Below are 20,565 nucleotides of genomic sequence, written 5' to 3' on the forward strand. Positions count from 1 at the left end.
ATTATACTATATAATAAATTTACCACAAAAACTGGTATTACGTTAGGAAGATACATTAACTGTCTACAATTATTAATAAGCATAGTCGCCGTGTTGGCTTTATTTTATTCATTTGATGAATTATACAGAGAGCCTATTTCACGATGTCAAAATCATGGTGCTACTTTTTAAATAATTGTAAATTAGAACTGGAGATTTGTAACCATGTTTTTATATAACGTGCAAAACGAGGAAATAAGGCTTAAAATGAGATATACATCATAGATATAAACATTGCCAATATTTCAGGGGGATACTTTGAAAGTTGATGAAATTCACCAATATTTGACGAAAAATCACTACTGACAGCTACCTTAAGGTCAATCTACATAGGGTATATCGGAATATGTAAAATGATGATAAATTTGTATATATATATCAAACCTTTGTATGACCGTAGAATGGCAAATAAAATCATAGTGATAATTTTATATCTAAACGCAAAGGTATCGAAAAAAAATGGATGAGGGGAAAATAATTGATGGAACCAATAATTGATTTATTTATTAAGCCCTAATATCCTTTTAAATCAATATTACAGTTGTATGGTTACAATGAAAGAGCAGTATTTTGATTTAAACATTGTTTACACACTTTGTCATAATAAAAATGTATTCAGTTTATTGGTTTATTCATAATTTAAGAAAATCAATACATAATAATATCATTGTGCCTCGCTATAGAGTGAGATTCTGAGTATCGCTCTGGTGAGGGACCACCATTCAGAATTGAACATTGCTTGAATTGGCTTAGTTATGTTTAGTGACTAGATCTGGAAAAGACTAATACCTTGATACATTAAAATTGCCAAGAATACATACATTTCCTCTTTATTCGTGGGAGCCCATTTATTGGTACGCGCATGACGCTTAAATTGTTTTTTCGCAATCCATTGATCTGCATACCTGTTGGTCTCTCTCGCGATCAGTTCAACGAAATCTGCATCAAAGATTTTAAGAAAGGCATCCACAGGTTTGCCCATTTCGTCGGTATTGAAAGTTGGTCCCGGCGTGCCTGTGAAAGTCTCCCTTATCCCAGTAAAACGTAAGATATCATTAGACCAATCGAAAGAGTAACCTTCAGGCGGCAGAATCAAACGCATTGCCTCACTATCTACCTGGTATTGTCTACTAAAGTCTATGGCCATAGCGGAGTTAGGTGAAACGTTGATAATATTATGATAAGGTATTGGCGGCATGCAGAAGGTATCCTCATCGCTCTCTTCGTGGTCGACGTCACTCGCTTCGTCATCCTCGTCGCTCGATCTGTCCATTTCTGAAACAACAGAAAACCCAAATTAATTTAATGTGTCTATATTACGATAACCCACTGCCTCTGGTACGGCTTATGACTCGCAATACGATGGTCGCGGGATCAAATCAAATAAATTATATTTGAATAATTAGTGTTATTTTCACACAAAATTCATTTAAAATAATATATATTATATTTGCGGCACGTTCCAGAGTGGAAGATACCCATAGTATCGCCCTGGTGTAAGACCCCATTCAGAATTGAAACGTTGCTTGAAATGGCTTTTGACGGCCGGCATAGTCCAGTGGTAACGCATTGGACTGCCATTCCGAAGGTCGCCGGTTCGAACCCGGCGTGCGCAAATAAATTTTATTTGATTGATTTGTGTTATTTCACAATTAATTAATTAAAATAATAATTAAAATAATATATAGTATATTTGCGGCACGTTCCAGAGTGGAAGATACTACCAGTATCGCCCTGGTGTAAGACCACCATTCAGAATTGAAACGTTGCTCCAAATGGCTTTAGCCGTGTTTAGTGACTAGATCTGAATAGCCAGGTACTTCCCCATCTTCCTCTTTCCCTTCCCCACTTACTTTCAGCCTCACAACATCCCCCAATTGGGGATGCCATAGTCTCACTGGCTCCAGCTGAGGCTCTTGTGAGGTATTCATATAAAAAAAAATATAAAAAGTTAATCAAATACTTGAGGCGGGCAATGTCAGGAGTCAGAATAGCACAGTCAGGTAGGTATGGAATGAAGAAAAGAGTGTGTGTGCCAAGATCGAGTTGCATGGTGGTTCATCCTCTCTGCCTACCGAAATGGCGTGAAGGTAAGTTAGTTAGTTTTATAACTCACGGTTTCCAAGTACAGACTCTTCTAGTACAGCTGCCTCGTCCACGTTACTTTTTCTGCCCATGTCTGACTCTGAAATAAAAGAAAACACAAATTTACAGTAGAATTTGGATATAATGACTTTGCATTTAACGGTCTACTGTTTTAAGTGACGATAATGTAAACTCTAGTAAGGTTTCATAGCTTTTAGTAGGAAAACGTATCCGTTTAAAGTGACCAACTACGTAAAGCGACCTATTTTAATGATAATTTGTCCGGTTACAAAACCCACCTACCAATACAGCCTCGCAACACAATGAGTCCCGTGAAGCGAAAGTGTTTTTTCAATTTAAGAAAAAAATGCTGTATTACACCGTTTAGAAGCCGGTGAATCAAATGTAATCCTCGCAAAGAAGTTCGGCATGTCTTATTTCTCACTCTGCAATACCCGTTACAGAAAAAAGATGTGTAATGATGCATCCACGACATAACAACAATACATTTTGTATGTTTGTTATGTGGAATTTTTAAGTACTATGCTTATTTCCTGCCAATATACCAACAGTGAAACTGTGCTAGGGATATCAATATAAAATATAGATAATTGATTTTATATTGAGCCCCTGGTATGACATTTCAAAAAATAAACTCACCGTTCCCAAACGCCGACAATTCTTCGTAGAATGGTACGTCCACCCACAGCTCGCTGTGATAGCCGGCTTCCGGAGAGAAGAGTTCCCCACTCCGCGATGTCCCAGGTAACGGCTCGGGAGATGCTGCACGGATAGGCATAATTGGTGCATTGGGAGCCGTTGATTGGGTCTGTGCGGGAGTGGACATCCACGGTGGTGGTACGGGTCGTGGCAACGGTGAAGGCGTCCCTTGTGAAAAGGGACACGTTGTTCTCTCCGGAGATGGAATTCTGAAAACATTTACATAAATCATAGAAAATTGTTCTCATTCACGTGTGAAACAGTAAGTACAGTATGTAAATAAACAATAAAATAAGAACTCTGTAAAATATGCACTGAATGTGCCAAATGCACAGAGCGCTGAACTTACCAACTCTCACTGTAAGAGTGGAACGCTGTCAGGAAAAAACAATAATATTGTACCAAGCATCTAAATACGATTACTTACTTTTGTTTAGTTTTTCTTGGAGGTGCGGTAGGGAGCAAAATGCGCGCCGCCTGCTTCTTGAATTTTCGGCTTTCCAGCTCTAGCCGGATGGAAGCAGGCAGGGCCCTAACAGCCTTTAGGGCCTTGACGCGATCCTCTCGCACCAGTAGCAAAGCAGGGTCGCTGTTTAAATAAATACAAATATATGATGAGTTCAACGGCCACAGCAAAGTACTTTCATAAAAAAACATTAAAAAATACTAACACTCCAGACGAGGCTGCAATTGCAGCTCTGCGTTGACGTCCACGTGCAGGTAGTCCGGCACCAGCTCGTACCCCACGTCTCCCTTTTCCTCTGCCTCCTCTTGCAGTCAGCACCGCTCTATAAATTTTAAATTGAAAACACTTAATGTAAGTACTTAAATGTTTAAATTTTGTTAAATATTGCACTAATATAAAATTTGAAAATAATTATTGGGTTGTGGAGTGATCCCTTTCCCTGGACGACAGCTGTTTCTGCACAAATTTGGTAAAAGTAAACAAATTAATTAATTATACAACTAAATTACTAAATTTTTATTGTGTGACGAAGGCTTTACACCATTTTACATGTGAAAAAGAGTCAACTTTTTGACATATGACTTAAAATAATTGGTTAGCAAATATCTGTATTAATAATGAACCAATTCAAATAAAACTTATATATATCTCTTTGTTTTGAATCACTGTGATGGAATATCTATATTTCAAATGCGCGAGTGCAGTATTTAAGACATTATTGTAAATCAAAAACAGATGACGTCTTCAGTTGACGTAATCTTACACAAAAACTTCAACCAAAACAATATAATACAAACAAACGAATTAAAAACGCATTTCAAAGATAGATAAGTCAATCATGATTACACAGATATATAATTATGCGTTAAAAACCCAATAAATTAATTACTTACGGCATTTTAGGAAGAGTCCAAAATTTCGTGAATGTTGAAAATTTATAATTTTGTTTTTGACAGGACGCCATAAAAAAACCGCGAAAACTCGTTAAATAACACTTCAAAGACAACGGATAAGTTCATAGACAAAGAGAATATATTATCAGCTATTCGATAAAACAAGTAGCTGGCCATGGAAACGTTTTAAATAATTACAATAAATATTTTACGAATGGTAGAAAAATCGGTCCATTTTTGGACCGATATCAATCGCAGAAAAATAAAAGTGGTCGATTTTTCGACCGAAATCGTTCCAGTGGTTAAGGGACTGAAAAAAAAACCTAAACGGAGGGAAAATGTAAATGGGGGGTATTGAATTTTATTTTTCATTACAAAAATTGTGTGTATATATATATATTAGGGATACTGAAGAAAAGAACTTTTTATTAAAAAAAAATCATGTATATCATGGGGGGTATTGAAGAAAAACACATTTTAAATTTTATTTTTTATTAAAAAAATCACGTAGATTGGTTGGTTGCATTTTTTTTTCTGTTCTTATTCTTTTTCGATCCTGTATAGACATTTAAAAGTTTCTTCTCGAACACCGCCAATGCTTGAAAAATAGGTTTTAAGACCCTCGATGTACTTCATCGCTTCTTCTTTTGTTGGGATCACATTCTCTTCTTCATCGGATGGCTCTTCTTCACTGGACGAGTTTTCTGGTGCTACATGACTGTCCACGATGTCGTCCACTTCCACCAAGTTCCACAACGTTTTTCTTTGTTGAGACATAATAATAATATACGTAATACACTTTAGATTGTAATAAACTTAACGAAAACAAAACAAGAAACGTAAAAACTATGTGATGATCGCGAATAATGTCAGAAAGAAGCGTCACAAATCGAGTTGAAAACCGAATGACAGATGCGTAAATAAACCGAACAAATGATGCTACAGTATTTTACACATGGCTAAAATTCAAAAATGTCGGCCAATCACTGCGTTATGCACCGTACCCCGACCAATCACGGCACGGCCGGCTAAAATTGAAATATGTCGGCCAATCACCGCGTTGCGCGCCGCAAGCCGACCAATTACGGCACGGCCGTGTCAAGCCCGCGAAACTAACATTTTTTGAATATTTTCGACGTAAATTGCGGGAAAAAAAACGTAAAAAGCGAGTATCAAATGTACTAAAATATATTGGGACTGAAATAATTACGCGTAATTGGCGAGAAAACGTTAAATCTGGGGACGTTAAATTCGGGTTTCACTGGACCTACTTCTAAGTTTTAATTCTGAATGGTGGTCTTCACCAGGTTGGCACTGAGAGTACCTTCCACCCTTTAAGCCACATTTGTAATGGTTTAATTATTACTAGGGATAATTTATTGCTAATTAATTGCTAATTTTCACATTAGTTAGTTAGCTAATACCTGTCCAACTATCTTCAGGTGTCTACATCTCGATGGACTCATACTCCGACATGAACATGAAGATGGAAGAGCAGAGCAAGGAGCTGCAGGAGCAGATCCTGTATATCCGCGCCGTCAAGGAGGAGAAGGAGCGCATCGAGGGTCTCTTCACCGAGATGGCGGACAACCTGAAGAAGCGGGAGGAACAGCTGGCCAAGACCAACACCGTGCTGGTCAACACCAAGAATGTCTTGAAGGATACTAAAAAGGTGAGAACTAAATCACAGGATCCTTGAAGACCTTTGCCTTCCATTGATGTGCTCGGTGTGACACTCAGTGACCAGCTCAGCCACGGTCAGTCAACCCTCCCTTCTTCAACTTCTACGTTCACATCAAATGCATTACTTTCATTGGCTTTGCCGCTTAGACAGTTTATGCAGTTAGCTAGTAACTTGGCTATAGACGACATGCTTCCGTGGCATATCTCCCCTTGTTTCTATTGTATATGACTCGTTCATACCTCCGGTTTAAAGTTTTGTTGTGATGATTTTGCTCTGGTTCTAAATTGGACCACTTACACACTGGAGCCAGAATGGGTTTATCTATATTTAGCAAGTACATGCAATGAATGCTTATGAATTTTTATTCGCTTTGCAATCCATAATGTATCTATTGTGCTTACCAGGAACTAATCCAAACCCACCGCGAAGTCAGTGAACAGAAGCATCTGGTCACCAAGCACGTGGAGACAGAGACCAAGCTCTCCTCGCAGGCCAAAACACTCCTGACGGTGGCGGTGGCCAGCACCACCGATGTGTCCCGCCTCCACGATACGGTGGACAAGAAGAGGAAGTTGGAGGGGGCCAATCTGGAGAAGGTGCAGGGCTTTGGGGAGAAGTCCTCCGGTCACCGGGAACAGATGAAGACCTATCTAAATGAAGTGACAGACTCGCAGATACACGATCTTCAGACTTTGCAAAATGTCATAGGTGAGTTTTTATTTAGTTTATTGTTCTAGATGCCTGTGACGCACCGGTGATCTTCGTCTGCTTCTCCTACCAAATACCAATGACCATGAGTTTCTCTAGCAACGTGTCCAAAATATCTAAGGATACTCATCGAATTAGCCCGCCGTCCCACTGGGTCAGTATCTGTACTTTATTGTCAAAAACCAAAGACATTGTGTGGAAAAGTTCAGTATGTTCTGCAGCGCAACCATTGTAGGACTTTTCCGCGCAGTGTTTCCGGTTTTTGTTGACTTAGTACCTGTACCAACCCAGTGGAAAGACGGTCTTAAACCTAACCTAATCTAGACAAAATAGTACCTATGCTATTTTTAAAAGACGACCACCAGGATCCTTTTCAAGGCTCGCATTAACAAACCCCTTCTTACAGCCCCTCCGTTGACACTCCTCGCATCACGGCCCAGCTGAGTGGCTTTATAGTTCCTCTGTATTGTACACCGGGGATACAGGGCGTTATTTTGAGATGTCACATAAAGAAAACATTACCTCGACTAAATTCGACTGCTGTTGCTTGGTTCTGGCTGCTATTTATATGAGAAAATTTGATTTACCTGTTAATGACCTTGTAAAGGTACACATCTTTAAAGATGCCATAACAAACACTGATAAACAGATAATGATTGCCGCGTTTCCAGTATTCAACTTCATAGGCATGTTTTAATAAAGCCAGAAATTAAATACATTTGTAATTCTGATCTTAATTTTGTGTTTTTTTTTTAAATTTCAGATGCCCAACACAGTGAGCATATAGTCCAGCAGAACACCAACAAGATCCTCCTCTCTGCTCTGTACCGGGATATTGACCAGATGCTGACCACCTCCGAGGTGACCCGAGACTCGTGCCAGTCGGCCCTGGCGTCCCACACCGGGGACAGCCTATCCCGACTGCAGGCGAGCGCCCGAGATGCCCGGGATTCCGGTAACCAGAAGATGCAAGGGCTGTTGGAAACTTTGATCCAGTTAGAGGAGAGAAGTATCAAGGACAGGGAGGCATTGCAGCAGATGGCGCTGTTTGTGCACCAATGGGTAAATTAATTCATAAACTTACAGAATTTTGTTATTTGATATAAACTCAGAGTGGAAGATACTCTCAGTATCACCCTGGTGTAAGACCACCATTCAGAATTGAAACGGAACTTGAAATGGCTTTAGCCGTGTTTGGCGACCAGATCTGAATAACCAGGTACTTCCCCACTTCCTTTCCCGCTTCTCCTTACCTACTGACGCCATAGTCTCACTGGTTCCAGACAGTTGGGAACACTTGGAACTCTTGTGCGGTATTCACAACACAACGAAACACTGTAGTGCTTCCCACTGTTGAATTAAGCAGCCACCTCTGGTTTGGAGCCCTCAAACACTTAAAAAACCTTAGACTGCAGAAAAGGGCACGGTCTTATTGATTGATCCCACTATCTTAAAAGGACTGTAATCTTTAGTATTTCAATGGAGAATGCTCTGAAAAATTAGCATCATTAATCCATTCGGCACAAGTGCCCTGTCGGGAAACACACCAGACATTTGTCCATGGTTGACATTTGTCCATGGTTGAAATTTGTCCATGGTTGACATTTGTCCATGGTTGACATTTGTCCATGGTTGACATTTGTCTAATTTGAAGCTAATATAAAAATAATTCTTTATAAGATAAGTGTGCATCAATCTTTCGAATATCCCGCCATTACAGAAAGACGCATTTGTGGCGAAGCTGGTGAACCTGCGCCACGTGCAGGGCGAGTGGTGGTCCCAGACCACCGAACACCTTCAGAGTGTGGAGCGCCAGTACCGGCAACAGCAGGAGACGGTCATCAGTGAGAGGCGTAGGGCAGCGCTAACACGGAGGGTGCTAGCAGAGGTAAGTCATCAATTGTAACATTTTACCTTTCAAATTGCAGAAAAATTATATTTCGGGTTTATTGACTTGTTTGAACAGGGATTTGTAGTCCCTGATTTCACTGCTGATTTCTAAATTTTCTGTTTTTCTTCCTTCATATAATCTGGGCCTCTTCACGACCAGCATTAATAAATCTCTTCCTACAGCTCCTACCTTAACCTGCCCAACAACGATGCCCAATCGGGTGGCGATGTAGTTCCGCTGTCTTTACGCTTTATAGACAGGGGTGCTCTTGTCACATAAAAAATAATGAAAAAATATGCCATCATCATATAAATATCATTACATTAATCTCATGCAATCTTCATTGTTAGTAAAAAATGCCACCCCATGAAGGCAGAAGATTTTTACAATCTCCTGGCCATGAATAGGCTCACTGCAACATTCTGGATCCAGGATCTATCACTTATATTAGATCAATCACCATACTAAAAGAAGAACATTCTCATGCATAATTGTTATGTATGCCTTCATGTCGGTACCATAAACGCCACCTGTCATGTGTTGGTCGCCTGGCGCGTCACCTGATATTCATCTGATATTGACTACCTAGAAGTCTAAAATAAAACTTCTCATAAAATAAACCGTATTTTTATCTTAAGGTTCAGCACTTAAAAATGGCCCTAAATATCACCTTATAGTCTGCTAACTCAAGCATTACTACATGAATAACTATTAATTCTATAATTGTAGTTAGGAAAATGTTTAGTTAAAGTTTCCATTGACAAAAATCCCTAAACTGTAATTTTTTAAATTCTGTAAAAAAACATACCAAAATGTCTGTGATACGTGCAGTTTGAAAACCAGTGAAGACATTTTCAAAAGTTTACCCAAAATTCCAGTATGAATTTCATATGAAGCTTATAGTCTAAAAGCTTTTTCATTTCACTGGAAGCCTTATACATTTTCCTAAGTATCCGCATAGAATGTACGGATAAATCATTTGTAGTATTTCTTACATTAGCAGACTAGAAGTGCTGACCTTTAATCATCTGCACTCTTACTAATAAATGTGTTAAAATTTTACGCAACTGATGAACAACCATTCACCCAACATTAATGCTTGTTTATCTGTTGTGTAAATTTTTAGTGAGGCCCCTTATATATTATTATAATAACAATGTTATTATTTCAGGAACTGAAGAGACAAGCGCAACAACTAGAGGAAGATTCCACGGAGGAAGAGGCTCGTGTGGTCTGCATGGAGCGGGACACGGAGTCACTCGGGGGCGCGCTGAGCGAAGGGAGTGCTCGGCTGGCGGGGGCTGCGGAGGGAGTGGGCCGGGCCGTGGGGCTCCTCGAGGAATCCAATAAAGGCTTCATTTCGGACATCCACACCATGCACGAAGACCACATCAACAGAATGCACACCCATGCAAAGATTGAGAAAGAGATCAAGGTCAGTAAAGATTATTATATAAATTGTAACCTCATTGCTGGTTACCACACTCCGATTGCTCCAGTGAACAATCAAATTAATAGACAAGCCACTCAGGGAAAGGGGAACAAACCATCTTGCGCAGAGTACGTCCCACTTCAAATAAATCAGATAGTATACAGGCAACTTGCATTGTAATATCACCACTCGGTTCTCGAAAATAAGATCTGCTTATGAATTACTAGTCCTTTTCACGCAAATTGGCTGCGTAAAAAACTTAACTACATATCCCAAAACGGGAAAAACAAATGTTCGAGCTTGTTTCCAAAATTAAATATTTTTTTACACTATTTAGTTAGACACTTTTACAAATGTGTTATAATTTACTCACCGCGCTTAATTTTAGTGTTGCTACGCCAGGCGATTCGTTTAAAATTGATCCTGCACAGAAAGTCCCAAAATGGACAGCGCTGCAAACCTTACTTTACTTTTATGTGTATGGTCTGGTTATTTCAATGTTCTCTCATCAGTAGTCAATGTACAACTGATGTCATAGTTTAATTAAAGCACTCTCGAAGCCTCCTGGTGCCAAAAATGTGGTCACATGGTTTGTCTCCAGCTCGTCGAAATGATTCTCAGATTTCATGTTAGGCCAAATTTATCAATTTTACGATCCTGTCCTGCTTGGAGAACCGCAGACACCCACGTTCTGGACGTCTGATACTCATCGATAATCAATCAACGCACCTGTGATTTTCATCTGTTTCTCCTTCGAAACACTTTGCCAGTGACCATGGGCTTTTCCATATTGGACTTGTCAGTTTGGCGTTCATAAGTTATTATACTTAGGTGGTTGTATTGATCATTTTATTTCTGTTGCAGGAATCGGTATCCAAGTTATCAGACTACTTTCAAGAGGCCTGGGATAGCAATGTGACCCAAACTGAGGAAATTAGGCAGGACATACAAGAGAGACAGAAGGATGCTATCACCAACCAACATGACTGCCATGCTGTGAGTAAAGTTCAATAGAATTTCACCGCAATAGCTTCATTAACATGTTTATTTATCGTGGATAGATAACTGTTTCAATGCTAGGTCATCCCGAAATGCCGCTCAACCTCGACACAAAAATGATGGTATTAGTTTTTTTTTTCAGTGTTCAGGAATTGTCCTAAAACTAAAACAGTTTCACCATTGTCAGTTTTTTGTCTCCTATAAAATAGACATTTGACGTTCAATTTCAAATAGATTTGCTGTTTTTGAATGTATCATAAAACGAAATTCTGTTTTTGGAAAGACTCTTTCAGATGTTAATATTACAAACAGACATATAATGTAACTAAAAAGAAGAAATTGAAAAGATGCAAAGTCATTTGGTGACACATATGGCACCACCTGACTCAAAGGCTATTGATGTTTCGTGGCAAAAACGCCATAGAAACACTGTATTAAGCATTTATCAAGACCATCTTAATAAATGATTGCATATTTCCAGGAGTTCCTCAAGAAGTGCCAATCTGAAGCCCCCAATACCCTGACTCCTGTGGACACCACCATCGCTGCTCTAACGCAGCAGTCGGAGACCAACAGAGTGGCTTTCGAGAACCTGCAACACAGCCAGGAAACGTTCCGGGAGACAATGGAATTAAATCTAAACACAAATGAAAAAATTGAATCCCAGTTCTTGAAGGAAGATTTTAGACTGTATTCACCCACTGGTAAGTTGATTCATATATTTTTTAGAGGATCATCTCACGTAAGTTATAGACGTTTCACAAACATGTACTTTAGTACAACTGAAAACAAAGCATTGTTCCATAGCGTCGCCCGGAATGATGATGAAGTCACCAACGAGCGTTAGCCAACTGCTAATAAATCACGTCCTTTCTGCGCATGACGAGAAATAATAATTGATATCTTTATCAGGATCAACTTTTCTTTTTAACTTATTTTGAAGGTTATAACCATCAATGTAATGTATTGTTGAAGAGGAAGATAATACTAATAAATCTAAACGAAACATAAAACAGTACAAGACACAGAAGAAAAAACAAAGATAACAGTTAGTACAAGACACAGAAGAAAAAACAAAGATAACAGTTAGTACAAGACACAGAAGAAAAAACAAAGATAACAGTTAGTACAAGACACAGAAGAAAAAACAAAGATAACAGTTACTCGATAAACTGCGATCGTTGATATTTTAAAACATCGCGATGACTGTACACACAGAAGAAAAAACAAAGATAACAGTTAGTACAAGACACAGAAGACAAAACAAAGATAACAGTTAGTACAAGACACAGAAGAAAAAACAATGATAACAGTTACTCGATAAACTGCGATCGTTGATATTTTAAAACATTGCGATGACTGTACATTTGTTTTTGCAAAAAAATTCCCCTTTTAAAATCATAGACAAGACGTGTAATATTAGTGACATCTATGCTTTAAAAGAAAACAAAATTTACGTGAATACCGCACAAAAGTCCCAACTGCTCCCAACCATCTTGAGCCAGTGAGACTATGGCATCCCCAATTGGGGTATGTTGTGTGGCTGAACGTAGTGGGAAAGAGTAGGTGGGGAAGTACCTGGCTATTCAGATCTGGTTACCAAACACTACTAAAGCCATTTAAAGCAACGTTTCAATTCTGAATGATGGTCTTACACCGGGGAGAATATCTTTTACTCTGAAACAATGAAAATTATGACCTATATTACAAATTTAAATGTACTGATTTATGTGCTGAGATACGCTAAGCGTGACATTCCAATCAAACAACTGATATACTGGGGACTAATTCTCCTATTCAGGCCGCTCGCAATCACCGTTGAAACATACTTTGGTCTACTTTCATATTCTCGAGTCTCGTCGAAGGTACATACTTAGACCCCAAATGTCAATAATCATTCCACTAGAACAATGAGTGGGTCCAACCAGTCAACACCGAATTGTCTTCGACTACTGTCAAAATTCTGTCTATAGTTTCCCGCTCGCTCTGGAAGGACGAGTATCATATATATTTACAACATTATTTTAAGGTCCCATATAATAGTTGATTTACCGGTGATGTTGGCTTCAGTACATAATGTAGAGCCATCTAAAGCAGCTGCTTTGACATCAACGGGAATGTTCCCCTAGAGGCACGATTCTTTCGCTAATTTAACAGATGAAGACTTCCTCAAGAATTTTAGGCTTAACAACGCTATATGTACGTCGGCTGGTAGTCATTGTGTCTTTATTCATAACACCCCCATACCGTTCTTCAGCTCTAGGTGTCCAAACTAAGGTGAGTACAAAAATGACACGGTATCTAACTATCACCATAGAAACGCCAAAAACATCAGACACATAGACAATATTCACAGGGCTGCCATTATCTTGGAAAAATCAAAAATATGTATAAATGAAATATTCTACCAAGTTCATTGTGACATAATGAATAACTCTTGATCGCCATTGGAGAATTGAGCCCCTGGCCTTTAATGGAGAGAGTTGTACCAAGTTAGCAAAGGAATGTATAACATTAATTGATCCAATTTGAAAGGTAAAAGTTCTACGTTAAAAGGTTCACCGGAAAATGTCAATCTCTCAAATATTTAGAAATTTCAACTCTTAAATATTCCAGTAATCAGAAAATTCATTAAACCGAACAGCTCGTTTTTAATTGTTCAGATTATAGAGACTACATAATATATACTGTAAATCACAATAACTATTTATTAATTAAAACGTTTATTGAATTTTTTATGCAAATTTGAAAGTAAGTGCTTTTTGTACCACTTGATTACCATAATAATCCTTTGTGTTATTCCCAGGCAAGACTCCAAACAGGCGCGACTTCCTGTACCCCCGTGAGCTGGCAGCCACCTCCCCCCACGACACCATTATCCGAAGATTCAGAAATGTGCTCAACGGCATACATTCCCCACAGGTTAGCATCCATCTTAATGATATTCCTTCATCATTTTCAGGGGTTCCGTGACAAAACAGAAAATATAAGAAAAGGGGGAAAAAAATACACTTAGAACCTAGAATCCTTTTGGGAGATATTTCTCCCAGCCTAAAACGGACCTCTAATAGTCAAGCTATTGCATTTGCATGATGGTGAGATGTATGATTTAATCAGTATTAGAAAGAGTGAACACCACGATTTGTATTAGCATTTAAAAGTTTACATTAGATGCTTCCAAAAAATTTGAAATAATTCTATGAAACAACATTTAGCATTTGAAAAATATTTGTCAAGGTTTGCAAGCCATTTTTATATAAAACAAAAAAATTGAAATGATAATATTGAAGTTTTACCTAACATTAAAACTCTGATTATATTGCCTTCCTCACAGACATAGGAATTAATAGACGAGAAGATAATGGCGAGGGGTAAAATCAACTGTTGAAGAACGAAGGGCGTGAAGCTGACTGTGATTCGTCAATAAATCAATCTGACAGTAAATAGGCATCTCGCATTATAATATCACCATTTACTTCTTAAAAGTAAAATCTGCTTTTGAATGAATAGACATTTTTACATGGGAACGCAAATTACTCGCCACGTTATGAACAAATTTGCGAAGTCCAAATTCGGCAAAAAAAATCTGTTCTATTTTCAGAGTCGAATATTTCGTTTAAGTATTTAGTTAAGACACTTTTATAAATGTTTATAATTTACTTCCCAGCAACCAACCAGCTTTGTGTTTCGCGTCCAGACGTTTCTCGATGTGATAGTAACAACTGATTCATATTATACGATGTGAATATGCTTAAAATAAAGTAAAATAATGCTTATATATGGAATGTAATACGACAATTGGGTTTATTCTCTTTTTCACATCTATTTTTACAAGTTTTCATAGTACAAGTCAACATTTTGCCGTGTTATTTCGTATGAACCGATGATGCCTAGACCATAGTTCGCACAAGAATGATGACGTCACGTTTTCAAATTTCACTTGAGGCCATACGCGAGCACAGCCGGCTCCAATGGAACCGGTATGGGGAGTGGGGATAATACGCTTTTAATCACTTAGGGCAGGTCTACTAATATTCATATGTCTATGGCCTTCCTCATCTAGAACATATATGAGAGACGACGTGTTGAATATTGTCTCTGTGGTCTAATTCTATTTCCATTTTCGTTGTTTTTGCAATCCTGGGATGGCATCATCTATTCACTCTGTAATTGGTCGGATCTACAGTAGTAGACATTATGGAGGTCAATAAAATGGCGTCTTAACCAAGAACCTGCATTAAACTTTTTGGCGTTTTCACCAACACTGTACACAGTTAAAAAAATTTACAGGGAAGGAAGCACTTCATTTACGCGTTTTAGCTATCTCAAACACTGTATTTAACAAAACTTAGCATGAGATAATTCAACCACATTCAAAAGAATTTCAATGTCTATTGACAAATGAAATTACGCAGGATGCCAACTGCCGGTGACAAAAACAGAGAACCAATCACAGAGCTAATAGATGCTGCCATCCCGGGATTGACAAAATAAGGAATATGGAAGTAGAATTAGACCGCAGAGACAAGATTCGACATGTCGTCTTTCACTTTTCTATTCGCTTTATATACACTGTGTCCGGAAACTAGTAGTACAAGCGGGAAAATGGTGAATCTACATCACATTTGGAGTCGATTTTGTAGTATAATTTTTTTTTGATTTGAGCTTTCGTTTTCGAGTAAATCGAGTCAGAAGTTGATTTTTTTTTTGATCAAATTCTGATAAATTATTACTGAAGATCAAAGTACCCAACGCTCAAATGCTCAAATCAAAAAACTTTATGTTTATTTGGGTTCCCCATGTGGTGTAGATTCTCCAGTTTCCCGCTTGTACTACGAGTTTCCGGACACCGTGTATAAGGGAAGGGTGTTGTGGCGTGGAGTGTATTTAAAATAATATATATTATATTTGCGGCACATTCCAGAGTGGAAGATACTTTCAGTATCGCCATGGTGTAAGACCACCATTCAGAATTGAAATGTTGCTTAAAATGGCTTTGGCCGTGTTTGGTGACTAGATCTGAATAGCCAGGTACTTCCCAACCTTCCTCTTTCCCATATCCTTCCCCTCCCCACTACCTCACAATATACCCTAATAAGGAAGTTGAGTGAAAAATATTTTGACTTATAAAAAATATGTTCATGTAGATCAAAAAATATTGATTCTAAATATATAAATATATTTCTATATTATTATTCTTAGAATTAGTTAAACGTTCTTGAAAAAGCATTCAATAGCAATAGACTGTATACGCTCCACGATTGGTCGAAAGAATTCTGACGTCACATGTGTCGTGACTTGTACGTACAACGGATCACCTATGGTGCATCTCTTTCTATTACATGAGAGATGGTCGGTTTAGATGAGAGAGGTGTATAGGCCAAAGGTTTATTTGGGTTTGTCAAATATATGTACGTATTTGTTGTTATTATTATATGAAATGGATTTCTAAAGATACATATTCGTATAGTGCTTTATAATAATATGTTGTTTATTGCATAACTTAGAAGTTTTTATTATTATACATGTCACATAGCATGTGATACACTTCAGGCCGCCGGCTGCCCAGAAAAGTCTCACAGTGAACTGGGCTGTAAACCGTTATTTTACTTTTGGTCTTTACTTTTCTGCGCGGTGGTCCTGAATTCGCGCGGGGAACGTCAACAAGTAGCGACGGCAATACCGTACAAGTACCGTACCGGGCGGGAAAAGCAAATATTCTAACTTAAAATATTAATTTAACTATGAAATCTTAATCAATTTTCTTTTTTTTTTAACCCTATCCCTGCGGGAGACGCACGCCTGCGACGCACTGTACATGCCCTGTACGCGGGTGGCACATCTGTGCGACGCAAAGTTTCTTTGGCGTTATGGGTATGAAACATGCTTGAGCACGGTAAAACTTATACTCCTAAAAAATCTCACATCTTTACACTACTGACATCTTACGATATTTATCCACAATACGTATCCTAATCATCGATACAAAGATTTGAAGGGATCTTCCAACTCAGAGCGAAAAATGAATCAGTTTGAATTCTTCCCGCGTCTTTACACACGTTATTGCGCAGGCGCATTTTATAAGATTCTCAAACAGAGACGCTCGCCGTGTAGATTACATTGTCTTATCGAATTATTGTTTGCTTTTTCGTGGATATGAACTATTTTAATTACAGTGTACATTCATCTAGTTTATCATATTTTAAAATAAGTTCAGTTACATACATTCATTCAAACTATTGAAGAAATATAAAATTTCGTCAGTGTTAGATTATTTTCAAATAAAGATACGTGGTTAAAACTTTTTTTTAGTGAAAAATCAAGTGTAAAGTTGTACAAGTTTGACTTTTTATCAATTTTTTAAAGTATTTTTATTGCTAAAATAAAAAATGTCGGGTCGTGGTCTTAATGACGAAGAAATATTTGGTGCTACTTTAGAAATAGATTCAGATTTTGAAATTAGTGACAGTGACGTCGATAATAATTGCGAAGCTGCTGAAATACATGAAAGCCATGATTCTGAACCCGAAATGAACATTGAAGAAGGAGAAGAAGTGGTTGAAAATCTGTGGACTGCCGGCCCTTTCGTACCCATTATTTATGAATTCGACGATTTCGCATCAGGTATCAATCCAGATACCAGGTTAACTGAAGACACGCCCCAACTTATGTTTTTTGAACATTTTTTGAATACAGAAATTATGACAAAAATTGTTGATGAAACAAATCAATTTTATCAATATAAAATTAGGACGATGGATTTTACAGCAAAATCGAGAGTTACAAAATGGGTTGATACAACAGTCTCATAAATGTACTGTGTTTTTATTGCGTTAACATTTGCCATGACTAGGAACAAACACTTAACTATCGAGGAACATTGGAGTACGAACCCCATAATCTTTTCACCAATATTTGGAAAGACAATGCCCAGAGACCGTTATCAGATAATATTACAGATGCTCCACTTTAGTGATAGTAATATTCAAACGCCTACTGATAGACTGCATAAAATACGTGTTCTTGTTGACCACACACGAAAGATTTTTAAATCAACTATGATGCCCCATGAAAATCTATGTATTGACGAAAGCATCATCGTTTTCAAAGGCCGTCTATTATTCAAGCAATACATTGCTACGTAGAGTAGTTGCTATGGTTACTTGCTACGTGCAGCCTACAATACTCACCAGACATTTTAGGTTATAATAATGAATGTGGAATCACAAACTTTATCCAGTACTGGAAGCGCCAATTCTTGAGGGTTAGATACCCACAAGAATGTTTGTGATCCCAGGGTTCTCAGGGGGTTGGGTTCGAAACCAGAAATGTGTCAGGTTACAATGTGTAATTTAGAGTCAAGGAAAGAAGGTTTAGAGTAACATTAATGTATATTATTTCGAATACAATATAAGTCTATACACTCTACCGTGTGAGTTATAACGAAAACAATATAATAAAAGTTAGATATAAGCTTACCCCCAAGGTTCCGACCACGCTTTATCTATCTAGCTAATTAAGTAACATCCTACTCGAGCTGGAGCAGCACCTCATCAGGCTGAGCTCCAGGGGGCTCCAGACGGAGCAAGAGGAAGAGTCAGTTCCGCCTCCTGGCGACTGTCCGTGGCAGGAAACTGGTAATCTGGCGACTGAGGAAGAGGAATCTGGTGCCCGCGGTCGCATCCGTGTATCCTGGCGAGGATTCCCTTTATGTAAGGAAAAATAGGCCTCCCTACGGCCCTGGTGAAAATGCGGTCGGCGTAGTGCCAAACCGCGAGAAAGAATACTATCCTTAGGTTTCCGGGAACCTGGCACAATATTTTAAGCCACTGGCTTCTTCATCCCATAAAGGATGGGTCGGATTCAAGCAGATCACACGTCTGACTCCGTTTGCGATTCATGATGCCGCGTGGTTACAATATTCGAACGAGCCACGGAACTAATTCCACTATGGAACTTCGTATTTTACACCATTTATACGATTTTATTATGCAATCTCCGCGTATAAAATTAGACTTCGCCACTTCGATTAAAGGGAAACCATTCCCAAACAATTTCACTCCGGAAAACTGTGACTGTCGTCTGCCGAGAGATCAGGCCCACTCTCTGGTTTCTCCGCAGGCAAGGAAGTGTTTTTTTGTTTTTTTCTGTTTCCGCCCGGTACAGATTTTAAATTTTAAATTATGATTCGAAATTTTACCAAAACCAATACCCGCGACAATCGCCCAGTTCCTAACTAGGTTAGAGAATCGGCGAGGATAAATGTGATGATGCAGAATAAATTAATGAATAAAATATTAAAACAAAAGGAGTCTAGCCCTGCATCATAACAACATTCCATCTAAACGTCACCGATTTGGAATAAAAATGTTTGTGATGTGTGACGTCATGACGGGTTTCATTCTCGATTTTATAATTTATGTTGGTTCTGATACAGAAAAAAATGATACTCAAGGTATTGGTATTTCGGGAGGCGTTGTAACCACCCTTTTGTCAGATTATTTCGGAAAGGGTCATAATTTGTGGTGCGACAACTGGTACACTAGTCCAAATTTATTTAAATATTTACATGAAAAAAAAACTAATGCTTGTGGCACTGTTCGGAAAAACAGGAAAGGCATGGCACCTTTTGTTAAATTGAAGAAAGGGGAAATCCAATCAAAGCACCAATCACCGTTGTTAGCTTTGAAATGGCACGATAGGTGTGAAATCCACATGCTGACCACTCTTCACGATGGTTCTGTTGGACCATTGGGAAAAATAAATAGATCGACAGGAGAGCCCATTTTAAAATCACAATGTGTTCTAGACTATAACAAGAACATGGGTCTAGTAGACAAAGCTGATATGATGCTAAGCAACTTAAGTTGTATGAGGAAGTCACTCAAATGGTACAGGAAAGTTGCATTTCATATAATTGATTTGTATTTATTAAATGTTCACATAATATACCAAACTGTAACATCAAAAAAAGTCAGTTTGGCTGATTTCCAAATGGCTGTGATTGAGCAATTACTAGAGAAATATCACAAAACTTTGCCGAGTATTTTACGTCCCACAACATCAAGAGATTACCCGATGCGTTTATCATCGAAAATTGTTTCCAAACACATGCCCATTAAAGTTCCCCCTTCAGCAAAAAACACAAACCCTTGTCGAAGGTGTCGTGTCTGTGCCACTTCAACACTGAAGCCCAAAGTCAGAAAACTTACTAAATTTATGTGCTTAGAGTGCAATGTGCCGTTATGCGTTGAGAACTGTTTCAAAATTTATCACGATAAAAAAATATATTAAGTGATACATATTTACGGTGACATAATAACAGAAAAATTATTTAATTATTTTTGTAAATTTAAGTGTAGTTATTTTTTATTATATGAACCTTTTTAAGTGTGTCAATATTTCATGTATCCAGTCAAACGCGACATCGCACCCATAAATCAACCACTTACATCGCACCACAGTTGAAGAGCCCTACTCCGGTATGTTTATAAGCATGTGTATCGTTATCCTTGAAATCTTAACATGGCCGCCCGTTACATTATCAGTTACATCACGAATATATACTTCGAATTTTTATCAAGTCCCATTGACGTTCGGATTGTTTATTTATACTTGAAAAGATAATTCAAGACATAAGCGACGTAT

General features: G+C 38.2%; 2 protein-coding genes across 2 annotated transcripts in view; one reads left to right on the forward strand and one right to left on the reverse strand.

The window, feature by feature from the left end:
• Klp61F (Kinesin-like protein at 61F) overlaps nucleotides 1-20,565 on the forward strand; it is a 32,117-nt gene that overhangs the window by 7,397 nt on the left and 4,155 nt on the right. Inside the window, exons 7-14 of the mRNA XM_089640055.1 lie at nucleotides 5,646-5,875; nucleotides 6,292-6,595; nucleotides 7,359-7,657; nucleotides 8,316-8,483; nucleotides 9,658-9,921; nucleotides 10,783-10,914; nucleotides 11,399-11,621; nucleotides 13,724-13,839. Coding sequence (XP_089496181.1) covers nucleotides 5,646-5,875; nucleotides 6,292-6,595; nucleotides 7,359-7,657; nucleotides 8,316-8,483; nucleotides 9,658-9,921; nucleotides 10,783-10,914; nucleotides 11,399-11,621; nucleotides 13,724-13,839 — 1,736 coding nt within the window. The remainder of the gene's footprint in view (nucleotides 1-5,645; nucleotides 5,876-6,291; nucleotides 6,596-7,358; nucleotides 7,658-8,315; nucleotides 8,484-9,657; nucleotides 9,922-10,782; nucleotides 10,915-11,398; nucleotides 11,622-13,723; nucleotides 13,840-20,565) is intronic.
• LOC149417507 (uncharacterized) lies at nucleotides 679-4,253 on the reverse strand. Its single transcript, XM_089640054.1, has 6 exons — nucleotides 4,204-4,253; nucleotides 3,516-3,632; nucleotides 3,272-3,433; nucleotides 2,785-3,053; nucleotides 2,156-2,224; nucleotides 679-1,314 (listed from the first exon to the last, which is right to left on the reverse strand). Exons 1-6 carry the CDS (start codon nucleotides 4,206-4,208, stop codon nucleotides 806-808), a joined length of 1,131 nt encoding a protein of 376 aa, XP_089496180.1. The 5' UTR covers nucleotides 4,209-4,253; the 3' UTR covers nucleotides 679-805.

Source organism: Hesperophylax consimilis, chromosome 15, assembly GCF_061612785.1.
Source record: "Hesperophylax consimilis isolate HC1 chromosome 15, BYU_Hcon_1.0, whole genome shotgun sequence".
NCBI classification, from domain to species: domain Eukaryota; kingdom Metazoa; phylum Arthropoda; class Insecta; order Trichoptera; family Limnephilidae; genus Hesperophylax; species Hesperophylax consimilis.